Here is a 16,931-nt window from a genome sequence, read left to right on the forward strand (position 1 = left end):
CTTGGAGACTAGGTCCCCTGACCCAGCCTGTACTGCCAACCAGGTTTAAGTGCTGCCTTGTTTGTCTTGTAGTCTCTCTACTCAAAGTCCTGGAAAGAGGCCTTATGGCCCCAAAGGTAGAGCTATGGGCTCCCGATCCCTCAAGAACAAACTTGTGGTCCTTAAGGGAGGAAGCCATTGGCCTCTGGGTGGTATGTTGTGGTACCAAGGCACCTCTTTACTCTTGCAGCATAAATAATGATCTCTGCCTCCACCCACCCCTGAGGGGCTGGGTTTGGATCTTCCCTTGACCAGTCCCATCATAATCCCACCAGGTCCTAACGTACAGGGAGCTGAGCGTGTAGGACTGACCACCACACAGGATAGCACATGGGGACACTCTGTGTTCAGCCCGCCCCGAGCCCTGCCCACTGCTGTGGTGGTTGCACCTGAGTGTCTGAGAACAGGAAGGTAATAGACAGGGTCTGCAGGCCAGCCTTAAGCAGAACTTTCTTGACATCATCACGCCACTCGGTCATGCCGTAATTCTTGGACAGCTCAATCTGGAAGCACTCATACTCAGCCCTGGAGGCAGGAGTTTGGGTTAAGGTGTGCTAGAGGCATGGGGTCAAGCACTGATGGGTAGTGGGTGCTCATACTCCAGCTAGCCACCTGTGCCTTGCTCCTATCTGGGGCACACTTGTAGATTCCCTAGGCCCTGCACCCATTCTCCCGTTTCCCAACCTTTGCCTACTGTTCTTATAGCCTAGAATCCTGTCCCTGTCATCACCCACCCTCCATGCTCTGATTCTGATGGCAGGCCCACGGACACCTATCCTAGGCACTCTTCTGGGATGCTTTCCTCTAACCTCCCCCCGAACCCACCCATAGCACCACAGGGAGCACTGTGGCTGCCTCTTCTCGGGGGTCCAAGTCCCATTTGCAGCTTTTTCAGAAGCTCGTGGGCTGTGTAAGTTTATGTTGGGGATAGACTTGAATTTCTATCTTGGTGGAAAAGCATCTGCTGTAAACAGTGCCACATGCCACCCACTGCCCACCACGGCCCGCCATGGCCCCTTACATGTGAGACGCAAGCCGAGTGAGGGAGCTGCGGCCACTGCCACCCACACCCAATAGGAGCGCATTGCCCAGTGCCTGGCGCAGAGTACGGCTGATGCGGCAGATATGGCTCATGGCATCCACAAAGAGGACCAGCTTCAGCTTGGCTGTGTTGATCTGGTTGTAGTCCTCCATGTACTCCTCGATTACCTGCATCATCTGGGGACAGGGAAGATGGCGGGGATGGCAGATTTTCCTCCATGGAGGGGCCCACCAGTTCCCCACCTTCTCTCTGTTCAGACCCAGAAACGGGAGACCTGGCCAGTTGCAGATTTTCTCCTGTGGGCTTGAACCCAATCTTGTGCATTGCATATCTTCAGGCGCGGATAAACTGGCTCAGGCTGACGCTCTGAAGAACCCTATGCATATGCTAGCTCTGCCTCTAGCCAAGTCTCTCTCTCTACTCTGATTAGTGCCAGCACCCATCCCCCATTGTGGACATACTAGGATATCTTATCTCGCTGTGCCTCGTGAGGAACCTGTAACTCTGTTCATAAAGTCCCCAATAAATGCTTTGGGCCATCACTGGATTCTAGCCAGCTCCCCACTGAAAGTGTTTGGGGAGGTTCTCGCAGGAACGCCACTGTGTAGGCGGCAGCTCTAGGTATAGATGGATTTGGTGGTTGGAACATTGGAATGTTGAGTACCAGGCCCTCTTTGATAGAGAGCTGACTCTTCCAGTGACTAGTTCTGTCCATTCTGTGCACAGGAGTGCTGGCTTTCAGAAGTCAGGTCTGCCTATGAGAAGCCTGACCTACAGGCATACGAGTCTGTAGCAACCCTGGTGGAGACCGCCTGGGAACAAGGAGAGGATGTGCTTGGGGAAACCGCCAGAAGGTCCACTGCAGCCTCACAGCTATGAGGCCACTGATAGAAACCTCAACCCTGTCTTGCAGGGTCCTAACAGCTATGGCACTAAAACCCTTGTCCCTCCTCTATGAGTGAGAATGAAAGCATCTCAAATGCGCATGGCGTGCCACTGTTGGCAGGATTTGTCTCAGATGAACTCCAGGCTTGTTCTCACGGATGGGCTGCCTCGCTAAACCCGTGCAAAGAGGGAAATGGGGACTCAGAGAAGCCAAAAGCTTTTTTTTTTTACTATCCTGACTCTCTAGTCTAATATATGATGATTCACTGATGGTGATGGGAGAGGGCCTGGGGTCTTGCATTTATCCTGTGTAGACTTTTAGACTCTCTAGGCACTATACTTGGTGTCCCCTGAATTCCAGGGAACAGACTAAAGAGGGCCTACCAGAGTAGAGTATCAACTTACCTTATTCTCACTAGTGATGAGCTCATAGGACTTCACATCCGAGCCTGGTGACATGAAGTCCCCATAAAGAATGGGCTGATAAGGGCAGACTTTGATGAAGGCCACCTCGAACTCCTCCATCTGGGATTCAAGGAGCCCATCAAACCAGTTGCGGTCTTCATCGTTCACCAGTCGGTCGCGGAACACACGGCAGTTCTCGTGGTACCACAGTCGCAACAGCTGTACCTTGTCCTGTGAGTGCCGAGTGTCAGAGCTTGCTCTGGCTCCAGGCCCCGAGCCATCCTTTGAAGTGCCAGGGGAGATGGAGTGTAGGAACATGGCTCATGGGACTAGTCTCCTTTCTTTGACTCAGAGGTAGAGTCATAGGCAAGAGCCACTGGAGATGTGCCTTCTGGCTAACTGAAGACTAAGCGAATTGCAGAATACTTCTTGGGCCTCCTTATCCTCAGCTCCCAGCCCACTAGGCACCATCATTGGCAGCTGGTCATGAGTGCCCAAAGTCATCACTTCCTTCTCTTTCAAACCCCCAAACTCTAAGCCTGGGAAGGAGACCTCATTTTCCTTATTCCTTCCTGACACATCTAACTGCTCAGGAAGCCCCACCAATCTCTCCGTGTTTAGATTCCCTGACCACTACATTCCAGCTTCCATGCCTCCCCGCTAGGGTAGCTGGGCACACTAAGGAAGTTCCACGGTTTTCTCTTAACTCATCGGCTGTGAGCTTAGCAAAGCCAAAACCAACTTTTGTCTTATCCGCCCCACTCTTCTAGGGCTAGCCACACTTGGGTTGTTTAGCCATTGGCTCTGTGTGGCTCCCCACTTGAGCTCCATGGTGGACACTCAAGCTCCTGTGCATCCTGCTGCCCACTCCTTATATCTGCACAAGTTTAGTTATCAAAGGTACCATGTTCACCTCCACCCAAGTCTTCTTACACTTATGGCCTCTACTAAAAATTCTCCTGCCTCCTTGCCTTCTCCTGGCGTGTGCTGTGTACAGCCTCACCGTGGTCAGTTTTGGGCATGAGTTTGCCTCACAAGATAGGCTCAGCTGCACTCAAGTCAGGCTCTGGTGGGCCTGCCCTTTATGTCCTAGTTTTTTTCAGGGCCTAGCTAGATCATGGCTGGAGACTGAAGGCTTAAAATTGGGAGAGGTCTAGGGAGGATGGCAAGGGCAACATGGACATGGGGGAGAGGGCCTGGCAGATCCTCACCTCAACCTTAGCTGGTTCAGCCATGAGAACACCCTGGAAGACTTTGGAGAGATCCCTCAGGTTGAAGGTATAATGGGACTTAGCTGGAGTGGGCAGTAGCTGGGAGGTGATGGTAGCATATACCCTGATGGTGGCGTCCACAAGGGGTTCCATCAAATGGGTGATGTTGGGAGCCCCAGCTGCGGAACAGAAGAGTAGGCTGGGTCACATAGACACGCGTGCCCCATGCAGGTCCCACGGGTCCTAGCTTTGCCCCTTTGATTCCCCTAGCACCCATTCCATAGCCATAGGTTTGGATTCCACGTCTCCTTCAGCCCCTTCTTAGATGCTTCCTTCTTTATAGGCCCTTCTTGATGCCCCTAACTTAGAATGGGAATCTCTTGCTCTGTGTGTGCTAAACTTACACCCACATTCCTGACCACTGGTAGCACATAGAGCACGGAGATGCATTCACAGAACTGTGGGCATCATCGGGCAGTTACTGGGTGGGCCCTTCCTGCCTTGCCTTGTGAGCCTGTGGCCAGACCTGAACATGGCAGTGCTGAGTCACGTATGGGCAAGGGGTCTCTTAGTTACACAGGCTTCAGAAGTGCCTGATGGAGGTGGGGGCTGTAGGGTGACCTGGACCTCAGGCTGACACTGGGGGCTCACTATCCTCTGTGGAGTTGCTAGAGCTTCATCTTGCTTTTTATCACCATCATATCCATGTTCATGTTCATACTGAGAAGGGAGACAGTCAAGCTGACACTGAGAAGTGAAAGGGCAAGCATGTACCCGGCTGGAGACAAACAGTTTGGGTAGAGAGGCCAACAGGAGCAAAAGCCTGGAGTTGGGATGTAAAGGACCAATGGGGGAGGCTGAGTGGAAGATGTGATGCTGGGTGTGAAGCACGGGTATTTTTCCTGGCACTGTTGCTTGGCTAAGACATTTGAGCAGAGGCGGAGCATGGTCTTTCTTTTGGTGCTGTGTATTTGAGGCATGATCTTGCTCAGAGTAGCCCATTCATGGGCTGAAATGATCCTCCTACCTTAGCCTCTTGGGTAGCTAGGACTACTATCCCCAGCTTGATCTAATGCTTTAACAAGTCCCTCTAGCTTCAAAAGGAGGACGGATCAATGGTAAGTGGAGGCACAGTGAGTAGACTCTGGAAGGGGCTGCCCCAGTGATTATGTGAATGAGGACAGGGTGGTAGTTTGATTTAGGGCAGACTCTTCTTGGATAGCCAAGAGAGCTCCTGACAGTTGTCATATGGCAAGAGAGGAAGAGGACAATGGTGAAGTTCTGCTTGTGAGCACCTGGAAGGATGGAGCTGCCATCATCAAAGGCGAGAAGGGGACTGGCAGGGCAACGGAAGTTTGGATTTGAACAGGGTCAATCTGAGATATACAGTAGACATATGGGAAGTCGAGAAGCAGGTGTCTAGAGGAGAAGTCTGAGCTGAGGGTCTGAACTTGGACGTTAGTGACACAAAGATGACTTTGCATTTCAGCCAGCATGAGACTGTCTGAGGACAGCATATTTAAGAGGGACAGGGGGCTGGAGGTCAAAGTCTAGTTAATCCAAGATGGGGTTCCTAGTATGGTAGTTTGCATTTAAAGAGACTCCCTGCAAAGGCTTGTTGTTTTGAAAGCTTGCTCCCCAAATGGTGGCTCCAATCATTGAGAGATGATTGATTGGGTCACGAGCACATTAAACTCATGAATAGGTTAATTCATTGATGAATGCATTCTGAATTTCTGAATGGGCTTCATAATGAATACACGAAGGAAGCGGTCCTGGGTGGAGGAAGAAGATTGCTTGGGGAGCTTCTCTGAAGAGGAAGTGTCGCCCTGACATCTTCCTGTCTGCCTCTGCCTCCTGGATGCCATGAAGTGAACAACTCGGCTTCACCATGTCCTCCTGCTACCATGGTGTGTTCCTCACCACAGACCCTGAGCAACAGAGCAAGCCAATCATAGATGAAACTTTTGAACCAGCGAGCAAAGAGAAACTGCTTCTTCCTCAGGCTATTTTGTCAAAGCAACACAAAGCTGACTAACACACCCAAGAGGGAGAAGGGACTGGGATAAAAGGCCGTTTGCAGAGCTACTGGTGTGGCTACACTCTAGTCACTGGTGACAAGAGTGGAGGAGTTAACTCAATGGAAAACAGGAGGGATAGGCATTGTGCCAGTGGGAAAAAGAGTTCTTGAGGAGTTTTGTTATGTAGATAAGCAGAGAAGTGAGGAAATGGTTGAAGAAGGGGTCTGGCTGGCAGAGATAATTCTGGGTTTCGGTTAATTTGGGACATGTTTATATTTTTTGTTTTGTTTTTAGACATGGTCTCACCGTGTAGCTCTGGCTGTCCTCAAACTCACCATGTAGACAAGTAGATCAGGCTGGCCTCAAACTCACAGAGGTCTGCCTACCTTTTGCCTCCTGAGCACTGGGATTAAAGGCATGTGCCACCATGCCCCAAAACATCTTTATATGTTGACAGAGTGGCCCAGTAAAACAGGGAAGGTGTGACTCCAGTCTTCCATTAGGCCAAAGAGGAAGAGCCTGACCTGCACCAGAACAGGACGCTCACTCCTGGTCAGGGTGACAGGAGCCATGAGGCAATGTCCATTAACAGGATGGTAGACACTGAGGCTCAGAGAGGGAGCCTGACAACCTCTTTCAGCTGAGAGGAAGATGGAACAGGTGAGTACCAAGATAGGACAGAACCTGAAAAGACCAGCTGCCCTGCAGTGATGACTGACAGATTGAGCTGCCTAAGGCTTCCACAGAGGGATGCCTGCCTCCTAGCGGCAAATCATCCACTTTCCTGCTTGCGCCTACTCACTGGAGAAAGCTGGGTTTCTTTTTACTGTGGCTTTTCAGGATTGCAGAGTTTGTTGGATTCCTATCTTCATCCACTCATCTTTCATTTCCTGCCATCAGAGGGACACTAGCCTAGGCACCAAGGGATGGAATGGCTCTGACAGTGGCACAGGAGCCTGCAGAGCAGCCAGCGGTGGTGCCGACTTGTGTTCTGACTCCGTATGAGCTTGAGGATGGCCCACTGTGGTCCCTGATCCTAACCTTAACCTACCCAGCTTAAAGCCAGAGTCCAGGGACGCCATCAGACAACAGCCCCTTTTCCCCAAGATCCTCCCAGGCCCAGGCCACACTTACGCACAGGCTCTCGGTAACTTTTCTCTCCTAGGAGCCCATCTGCAGGGTTGAGAGACAGACATAGGTTCAGAGTTAGGTGGTCACTTGCTGCCCATCCTGGCTAGCTGTGTCCCACCAGGAAGTTCCTCAAGCAGCTGCTTCTCACCCTTCATCAGAGAAATGTGCTGTTACCTCAGTTGTACACGAAGGGGAGCCCTGGCCTATAGCTCTGGCAGGGAGGGGGTGGCCCAGGTCAGGTGGGAGGCTTGGCTTTTAGCACTCTTCACCCAGCATGGAGCCAAGTGGCACCCCATGGGCACGGTGTGCTGGATGGGAGTCAGGCTACTGGAGAAAGAACATCCCGGCGGACTTTTTTCAAACTCTAGGATGGAGCAGGGCTACTTTTCCCCTTTGGTTTTTCTGAGTTTTCCCGTTCTACAAAAGTTGCAGCCATTCCATGCCACCTTCCGGGCAAACACTAGCACGTGTCTCCATGTGAGTGAACTCGTCTGTGTCCCATATTCAGTATGTAGAATTGCCACATGGCTTTATTTTAGATGCTATGTGCCACATCTTACTTAACTCTCAAGACTTGGAGTAGTAGGTAGTAATGCTAGCACCCATTGGTAAAGAAACCGAGGTTCTGAGAAGTTCATGAACTTGCCAGTCATGACAGCTGAAGTTAGTAGTTGGTGTCCTGGCTGTGACACTAATGTCACTAGGCTGTGACATTAGCCTTTGTCCACAGCCTCTCCTGCCTCAACCCCATACTTACTCATCCAACTTCCCAGGATTGTAGAGAAGATGTGTTTCTTGCTGACTTCATCCATCTCCACGAAAGACAGGTAGTTGAAGTGGCGTGTCAGCCTTGGAGTGATAGCGTTCCTCCCTCCCCCTGGGGGACCCATGGCACAGACAAAGTTGATATCCACCAGGTTCTTGAAGGCTCCTGAGTGGGAGTGGGAGTGGGAAGTCAGACAGGGCCCTCCCCAGAATCATGTCATTTTTGTGGGCCCCTTGCCCTTGATACAAATATATGTTAAAACTGTAATTTCTGGTGTGGGGGTGATGGCCCAGAGGATCTGCATCCCCTGTGCCCACATAAAAGCCAGGTGGCTGTGGCAGTGTGTGTGTAGGCCCAGCAGCTCATGAGGGAGAGACGGGCTAAGCTCACTAGCTGGATGAGCTGAATCAGCCAGTTCTAGGTTCAGTGAGATCCTTCCTCAGTTAAGTGAGATGGATCAAGGGAGATACCCAATAAGACCCCAGAAACACTGATGCAAACACACGTACTCATACGCATGCAAAAACAAAACAAAACAAAACAAAAAAGCGTAATCTACTACAGTACCAGTATAAAAAGGATGTGTTAACAGGCGCTGGCAATTTTCATTGACCTACACAGTTCACTCCCTTGTTTTAAGAGAAATTTGATCTTTTTTTTTGTGGACCCCTAAAGTGGCTCTACCCCTGCACCTACTGTATTCTGCACCCAGCACATGCAGCCCACTGCCCGCCGTCCCAGGAGAGCACGCACCGATGATCTTTCGGTCATACCAGCCTCCGTGGTCCATCCACTGGCGCAGCAGCTCAATGGGTGGCTGTGCTCCATAGGTCTCCAGGGCTGGCATGTTCAGGTCATCAATGAAGAAGATGAAGTTGCGCCCTAAGGGCGGCCCGAACACACCCTTCCGCCTGTGGGAGGGGCTGTGTGAGCCCAGCACCCACGGGCACCAGGTCCTCTTCTCAGAGGCAATCCAAGAGGCAACTGAATGGCACCGTGCTAAATTTTAGCCTCCTCCTAATTGCTAAACCTCATGACCAGCCCTCTGTCTTGGGACGTTTGGGACCAGCTGACCTGTATCTTAGGTCTTTAAAAAAAGAGTCCTGCTTCCCAGAAAGGTGGATAACAGCCATCTCTAAGGCAGGTCCACAGTGGACAATGGACAGTGAAAGCCCTGCAGATAGACTAGAAGGATCCTGAGAGAGGCAAGGAGAGATCTGAAAGGCAACTGAACCCCCCCCCCCCAGGTCATTTCTGGCCCTGTTGGGTCACTTCAGGCAAAGCCAGGAGGATAATTTGGTGGGGGAGGTGAGACAGCAGGTGGTTCAGCTAGGCTGGGGACTCTGGCTGAGGAAGGAACCAGAGGTGTCCTGCCTCTTGTCCAGCTTGCTGTCAATGAGGTCCTGGGTCTGGTTGGCTGAAGTGCGGGCTGAGAAGGTGAGGAAGTGGCTGATGTATTCCAGCGGCAGGTTCCTGAGAAGCTTGTTGGAGACAGTGAGGGTCTTCCCCGTGCCTGTTGGCCCAATGCACAGCACCTGGGAGAGCAGTGGCCAGGAAGGTGGGTACACACAATGCTAAGGCACAGGGAGCTACCAACTTGCTGGTGTGGAAGACTAGCCATGCCCTAGCCTGAGCCTTGGGTGGGCTGGGACAGGGGTGATGGGGGCACTCACAGGCTTGTTGTTGGTGAGCAGCATGCCCAGCAGGTAGGACATCTGCATGGTGTCCATGGTGGGCACAATGATGTTGCAGTAGTTGGTGTCCGGCATCATGGTGAATGGAGCCGAGGTGTCCATCCACTTCACCCAGGCAACCTGGAACCACATGTGGTTCAGGATGGCTCTGAAATCCCTTCCCAGGCCACCCTCCTGGCTGTGGCCCCATTGCTAATGCAGCAGGAGGATGAGGTATTGTCCTGAGGGGCTTGTCAAGAACGTCCAGGGGAAGAGCTACTTCTGGCACAGACAGCGATCCCTGTGCTCTGCTCTTTGTGTGCAGTGGGAGGCTCGAACCACAAAGCACCAGGACTGGAGGTTCTTTGAACACAGCTGAGCAGCCTCTGGGGTGGTGGCTTCCCTACACAGCCAGTCCCTAGGCCTTGGCAAGAAGATGCTCTAGGAACAGAACGATCCAGGAATGCAAAGGTTCCCACTGTTTATTTTCAGGATAACCAAGGAGTGGGGACAGCAGAACCCAGGGCACTGACAGCTGGATACTGAGAGTGCACCTGGTCTCCCCACTGAATTCCCTCACCCATGGCCCTTGCAAAACTCCTTTGATGAAAGGCTCAATCTGGCTAACCCCATATGCCCCACTCGTGGCAGTTCTGACTCTTAGACCCAAATGCACCTGAGGATCCACAGCAGGACTCTACATAGTCACTTTCAGTCACCTCCTCTGTGGCTTGGGCACCCCAACCCTGGAGTCATAGTGGATCTAGGAGTTCTGATTGGTTGATAGTTAAGAAGGGGTACTAAAGCAGGATGACAGGCATGCTCCTGGGCCCTCAGGGAGCTCGGTTCCAGGGGATGTTAGCTAGAAAAGGGAGTCAGTCCTTAGACATGGCATCAGGGCAGAAGAAACATTTGTCTGGGAACTGAGGCACACTGAAGACTAAACTCCACCGAGGCTCAAGTCCAGCTCTACCACTGACTGGCTGATTATGACTGTGTCTCAGTTTCCTTGTCTGTAAAATGAACACAATACTAAACACCTGGTTGACTATGAAGCTCCACGCGGTGCTATAAATAGCAGGCAGCCTCAGACTTGGTGGCTGTCAATGTGGCTTTCTCTAAGTGAACATTTTTTTGTCAGTGGGGGGGATCCTCACAGCCCAGTGGGGCTCTACCCTCCCCTCATTCCTGGGCAGGCCCGTGTCTACCTGTTTGTTCTCCTCCTCTTCTTCATCATCATCCTCAGTGTTGCTGATTCCAGCGTCATCCAGTCTGTAATCAAACACCAGCCCTTCTGCTGGGAACTCTAGTTTTATCTGTCAGGACCAAGGGAAGAAGGCTGTGAGCTCGGGTTGGTTGCCTGCCGTTGGCGTCGGAGACCTGCTCTGGTGCTGTTTCTCACCTTTTCTATCATCATCTTCACCCTCAGCCACTTGCTGAAGTTGAGGCGGCTGGTGTAGTCTCCTGTGGCGCCCACACTCCAGATGAGGGAGAAGATGAACCAGGGCTCTATCAGCTCCGGGATATGGCTCAGCTTTTCAGAGGGTATCTTCTTGAGGCCCTGGGAAAGAAGGGAACAGGGTCAGGCTAAGCCTGAGGCAGTAGTGGGAAGCCTAATGGGCACAGCATGTAGCTTGTTTCCCTACAACACATTGGATGGGGTGGGCTCATGATCTGTGGGAGTGAACCCAGTTCTTCCAGGAAAGCGGGAGGTGGGACTGACAGGCTCTCTGCAGCCCAGGCAAGGAGGACTGGGGCAGGAGGGAACAGGCCTCCATCTCCACTGTTTGGGCTGTACCTCTCTGGGTAGGAAAGGTCTGAAGAAACAGTCAAGTAGTTTGAGGAGGCTCGTGGTCAGGTTGCTGTTGGTTGAGGCAATCACTTCCTTCACTGTGGCTCGAATGAAGGCGATGGCGCTCTGTTGGGAATGAGCCCCAGGCTCTCGTGACTGGTGGTGACAGTGCTCTACTGCCCCGTTGGCTGGCATGCCTGTGGCCCCACCTACCTCCAGAAACTTGATAAAGAGGTTCCTGAAAGTTCCCTCGTAGGGCTTTATTATGGCAGGGAGATTTTTTAGCCAGCACTCAACAAATGGCAAGAGCCCAAGGATGCTGGGCTCCAGGTATACCATGCCACAGCGGGATACTGTGGCTGGTGAGGCCACCGCCAGGTCCTGCACCTCGAACATCATTGTCATTGCCTGGTGCCAAGAAACAACATGTAAGTGGGCCAGCTGCCAGTAAGGGAGAGAGAGATGGGGTGTTGGGGAGCTGCCTGCTTATCCTGCCAGAGGGTTCTGTGGTCAGTCAGAGGGTGGATGAGGGCTGGAGCGGAGGTCCAGGGATCCCATGCGGCCCTCCACAGAGCCCCAAGGGAGAGCCAAAGTTGGGGAGTCCTGGACTTTCTGGAGTTCCTAGAAAGCTAGGAAACCTGCTTCAGAGCCTCAGTCACACACATGCTCACATTGACTGCCACATGTTCTCAGGAGTTTAGTGCATATAGTCTCTGAAATGCTCTCACACCCAGGCCATCGCTACACACGCCAAGCAGGTCTCTGTGGTCAGGTTTGTGCCACAAGTCCCCAGCCCCTGAACACACTGCTAGTACTGGGTCAACACACAGAGCAGACTGGGTAGACGTGGCCCAAAGTGGAGTGGGCCTGGGAGGCATGAGGCAGCACAAGCTAGGGAACAGCAGGGCGGCTGCCATAGCTCTCTGCTTGCAGCACCATGGGAAGCAGGTATTCTGAAAGACAGCAGATAGGATGCGGCTTAAAGAAGGGAATTCGGGGCCAGGGGCTGGGCCCAAGACCCTGCCAACGGGGCTTCTCAGCAAGTTGTGGTGAAGCACAGGTAGAGCAGGAGGAGACCTGGCTGGCACCGCACAGTCTCCAGACCCAAGCGGCTGCAGAAAAGAACGGGTGAGCAGGCAGGCAGCGCACCTCTGTGAGTTTGATGATCTCCCCAGAGCTGAGGCACAACTTCTTGTTGTCATCCAGCACTGTGTTCATGTTCTCTATCCAGACAGCGTCCACAGGCCCATCAAACATGTACCACTTCTTGTTTGCGTCATTGGCAATGGCCCCGGCCCGGATGAGGGAGGGGAAAATCCCATCCGTCCTGTAGCCAGTAAGGAGGAGAGAGCTCTAAATGTCAGGGAGGTAGGGTGATGTGCACAAATGGTTCCCAGGGAAACCTAGCTACCCAGTTGGCTCTTACCTTTAAGTTTTTTTATTAGCATATATTAATTATGTCTAATACTGGATTTTATCATACTGTCTTCATACATTGGTATAATACAGTTTTTTATGTGGTTGCCAAGCAGTTACTAACGTACTTGTCAATTTTGAAAAACAAACAAACAAACCTGTTTTCTTATTAAAAACATTGATTTATCTTCAAGAGATACAGTCCAAGATTCCCCCACCCCCACCCCCATTGTGGCTATCTGAAACTATAGGACAGAATCCTATATATAAGCTGTTTTATTATCTATATAAACACATATGAGAGAGTTGATTTATAATTTGGATATATTAAACAGCAGTCATAACAGGATACTGTAATAAAAGTTTATATGATGGGGCCGTAGCTGATTAAAATAGGGGTATTTAAATATAAGCAGTGAGACCATGAGTCAGTGTGATAACTGACCTGGCTAACAGGTGCTGATGGACACACTGGGTAAAGGGCTGATTCCATTTCCCATGGTGGGGTAACATGGCTCAGCACAAGATTCCCTCCCACTACTCACAATGCTGTATAATTGAAAGTGCATGAATTCTGCATATCTGTAACTTGCCACTTAATATTTCAGACTGTACTTGACCTCAGGCAAATGAATCTACAGAAAGTGAACCATCTGACAGGGCAGCATGGGGACAGCCAGGGTTCTACTATATTTTGAATAAAACTCCAAGGTTACATATAGATACAAACGTATTCCAAATCTATGACCAGTCTATTGATAGCCTTAAGGTGTCTTTAAATATTTTTTGATAGTTTATTACTTTACATATTATGTATTGAGATCATCAGTTCTCATCTTTTTACCCTTTTTCACACCTTTACTCATTAAAAATTATAACAGGAAAAATGGGAGTTTTCAGTGTAACAACGTATAATGGAAACATGTTTATATCTGCTCCCTGTCGAGTTCCACAGAAGTCACATGAAATGAAAGCAAATGGTGGTATCCCAGTGGGGAGAAGGAAACTGGGAGGAGCCAATGGCAGAAATGGAGGCCATTGGCTCCGGAATGTGGGAACCTGGGAAGAGCTGGAGAAGGGGCAAGTTCTGCTTGAGAACCTGAGAGAGGTCCAGTCTTCATAAGTTCTGTCTGCTAGGGACAGAGTCTCTGCTTGGTTCCTGAGTCTCCTAGGTCCACGTGTGCACTTCCTCACAAAATCAGCATGAGCAACCACACCTGCTAAGTCAGTTTAGACGAGTCCTCACCCCGCATATTTAGCCACCTCAGCCCCTGGCAGGCCCTCGTTCCCCTCCTCCTGAAGGTGAGGTCTGACTACTTGGCTTGTATGAAGCAAGAATCCCGAGAGGCTAGTTTAGCCTAACCCATGTTGCAGGATATTTGATCCAACTGTGAACCCCAAGATCATGAGCTGTAAAAACCTGCTCCTAGTTGTGAAGTGGTTCAGCCCTAGCACACACCTTTAATCCAAGAGTTTTCTGTGTACAGGATTAAATAAAGTTAACCCGAGGGTCAAGAGGAGGAACAGGAAACCAGCTGACAGGGAGAAAACAGAAAGGAGGGCCTTTGAGAGAAGGCTATTAAAGACAGTGTGGAGAAGAAGAAAAGGGCTTTTGGCCTTTTCCTTCTGGGATATGAGTCGGAAGGTCAGCTTGTTGCTTTCTCTGCCTCTCTGAGCTAGCAGGCTTTCACCCCAAAATCTGGGTCATGAGTCTTCACTGGTAAAATTGAACATTTGGGATTTTACTGTTTTACAACACCCATGATATGCCCTCTTAGGAATTTTCTACCCACTGGTGTCCACCCTGCCCCATTGGCCCATGCTGTATTTGGAGCTGAGCCCATTCTGTCCCTGACATTGAGACATGCCCCAGTGGTTCCTATACTTATGGCCATGGTCCTGAATAAAGCCTTCTTTAGCATGTTTTGAGGTACAGTTAAATGTTTTTTCTTCAATGGGACATTTTTTGGGCTGACTTGTGGACCCCACCGCCATTCATGTGAGTCTGGAGTGGACATGGGAAAGACTGTTAAACAGAAATAGGGAAAGCCAAGCAGGTTCATATTGGAAAAGGAAGGTGACCCTGTCCTCATTCATGGCCACCCCTTCCTGGGCTCATGGAGCACTACAGCTAAGCAGGTATTTCCAGCAGGAGACAGGAGACCAGGGGTTTTGCTTTTGTGTTATTTTTCCAGAGCCTTGGATTTTAACATCCACTCAGTTGCGCTTCCTCCAGACCCACACAGCTACCTAAAATGTATGCCCTAGCCTGGGAGCAAGGCCTGGAAGTGGCCTTCTCAGCCTATCTCAGGGTAAAGACATCCATTTTCTGAATGTTCATCCATGCCAGCCACTGTTCCCAGCACATTTCATGTGTTAGGTTCCTTGCCTTGCCAAGTGACACTGCCATTATTGTCACTGTGCCAATGACAGAACTCAGGAGAGTCACTAAGGGGTGAAGTGGGATCCCACGCTTTCTGCTGAGATCTTAAGTTTCCAACTGCCACCGCAGGCAGCCTGGGAGCGCACCCCGGCAGAGTTTGGGGGCCACTCACCACTCATGGGTGAGCAGGTCAAACTCTCCATACAGCTGGCCCATCGTGATGGACTTGGGGTTGAGCACATAGTAGTTCACAGCTTCGTACACACCGCCACTGATGGATGGCTTCCCTTTCAGTGATGTCATGGCAGCTGCCAGGACTCTGTAACACTGGGGAGTTGCCACCAGAAAGTGACCCTACTGGCTTCCTGGAGGGCAGGGATGCAGTGGGCTGGGGACTGCAAGAAGTGGGGAGGGCATTCCAGGGAGCAGTGGGGCACAGGGGGAGGCTGGTGCCTTGTTGGAGATACACACCCCCCGGGCCCTGCTTACATTACTCTTGCCGGAGCCTGTGGGTCCGACAAGCATGAGGCCATGCCTTACCACTGTGGTCTCATACAGCTGGATGCACTTGACCAGGAAGCCTAGGGGACAAGGCCGGAGAACATGGGTTAGAGATGGAATTGACTCATGGCTCTGAAGCCAGCAGGTGTGGCCTTAGGTGAGTCACTTGACCCCCTGAGCCTCAGTATATCCATGTGCAGAGTGGAGAAGGCAGTAGCACTATGCCATAGTCAGGGGCAGGTGAGGCCCCATGCACAGGGTCTGCAGTGCGTGCACAGAGCGGGATCTCGCTAGATGCCTCCCGGTGTTACTGTTGCTATTACTGCTGCTGCCATTGCATAACATCATCCAGTTGTGGTCAGACATTATGGGACTCAGAATCAACTTCTTTCCCAAAACAACTGCCCAGCCTCCTGAGAGCACCAGCCTGAGAAAGTGCTGTCCAGTGCAAGGTAAAATTCAAGGGTCAGAATCCTAATCAGTCAGGAGCTTTAGAAGAGTGCATTGTTCTGACCCAAGTGGTTGGGCTGGTTGTGGCTCTGGCAGGCCCAGGGGTCCCTGCCAAAGGGACAGGGTACAGTTGGCTAGGGATGACAAAGCTGATCTAAGGCTGTCAGGGAAGAGACGAGCCCAGGGCTGGATTTAACAAGCTTGCTGGATCTAAGTGCAGGAGGTGGCCAGGGAAGGGAGTGTTAAGCTACACATGGAATAGAAAGCCATGGGAAGCATTGAGGCAGGGGACCCTGCAGGGCTGAGATGAGCAAAGCACCTGCTCAGGCCTTAGTTGGAGAGCCTGCGTGGACAGACATGCCTTCCTCAGAGAGCCCCGACCCCTAAGGGCCTTCTGGAAGGTACTGGGAGAAACCGTGCCAGGAAGCTGTGGGGATCACGAGCATGCAATATGTGGTGGCCAGGTCAAGCTGTTCCCCCGAACAAGCAGCCAGGCTGGGGACAGGACAGCCTCAGCAAGTGTGCTGGCTGGTTTACAGCAACTCGAATCAAGCTAGAGTCAACTGGCAAGAGGGAACCTCAATTAAGAGAATGTTTCCATCCTATCGGCCTGTGGGCAAGCCTGTGCTACATTGTCTTGATTGATGGCTGATGTGGGAAGCCCAGCTCACTGTGGGCAGTGCCACCTCTGTGGTGGTGGTCCTGGGTGCTACAAGAAAGCAGGCTGAGCAAGCCATTGGAGCAAGCCAGTAAGCAGCACTGCTCCACAGCCTCTGCTTCAGCTTCTGCCTCCAGGTTCCTGTCCTGACTTCCTTCAGTGATGGACTGTGATCTGTGAGTCATACGATGAAATAAACCCTTTATTCCCCAAGGTGTTTTGGTCATGTTGTTTTGTCACAGCAATAGAAACCTTAACTGACACTCAACAAAGGTTCACTGCTGGATGAAGCAAGGCTAGACAGAGGACCTTGGGTTGGGACCGTTCCTACCATGGGCAGAGGACCTAAATTGTGAGGTCTCAGTAAAGAGACATGCTGCCCCTCACCTGGAGAGCACTAGTAAAGAAAGGAGCACTAGTAAAGAAAAGTCCAGAGTCCCCTTGGTTAGTGGTGAGGGACCCTGAGAGAGCATTGCCCTGTCCCTGTCTCCAACCCTGGACTCCAAAGATGGCTGGAGCCAACACTTCCTCAGATTAGAGCGCCAAAGGTCTGCAGGG

General features: G+C 51.3%; 1 protein-coding gene across 1 annotated transcript in view; it reads right to left on the minus strand.

The window, feature by feature from the left end:
* The window catches only part of Dnah1 (dynein axonemal heavy chain 1), a 63,411-nt gene that overhangs the window by 14,567 nt on the left and 31,913 nt on the right, over positions 1 to 16,931 (minus strand). The window contains exons 35-50 of the mRNA XM_060390850.1: positions 15,254 to 15,345; positions 14,937 to 15,091; positions 12,115 to 12,292; positions 11,179 to 11,373; positions 10,972 to 11,091; positions 10,576 to 10,734; positions 10,382 to 10,489; positions 9,174 to 9,314; positions 8,875 to 9,035; positions 8,254 to 8,411; positions 7,492 to 7,665; positions 6,738 to 6,776; positions 3,583 to 3,761; positions 2,372 to 2,602; positions 1,061 to 1,257; positions 429 to 564 (exon numbers count right to left, since the gene is read on the minus strand). Coding sequence (XP_060246833.1) covers positions 429 to 564; positions 1,061 to 1,257; positions 2,372 to 2,602; positions 3,583 to 3,761; positions 6,738 to 6,776; positions 7,492 to 7,665; positions 8,254 to 8,411; positions 8,875 to 9,035; positions 9,174 to 9,314; positions 10,382 to 10,489; positions 10,576 to 10,734; positions 10,972 to 11,091; positions 11,179 to 11,373; positions 12,115 to 12,292; positions 14,937 to 15,091; positions 15,254 to 15,345 — 2,423 coding nt within the window. The remainder of the gene's footprint in view (positions 1 to 428; positions 565 to 1,060; positions 1,258 to 2,371; positions 2,603 to 3,582; positions 3,762 to 6,737; positions 6,777 to 7,491; positions 7,666 to 8,253; positions 8,412 to 8,874; positions 9,036 to 9,173; positions 9,315 to 10,381; positions 10,490 to 10,575; positions 10,735 to 10,971; positions 11,092 to 11,178; positions 11,374 to 12,114; positions 12,293 to 14,936; positions 15,092 to 15,253; positions 15,346 to 16,931) is intronic.

The sequence above is a fragment of the Meriones unguiculatus genome, chromosome 9, assembly GCF_030254825.1.
Source record: "Meriones unguiculatus strain TT.TT164.6M chromosome 9, Bangor_MerUng_6.1, whole genome shotgun sequence".
Classification (NCBI taxonomy): domain Eukaryota; kingdom Metazoa; phylum Chordata; class Mammalia; order Rodentia; family Muridae; genus Meriones; species Meriones unguiculatus.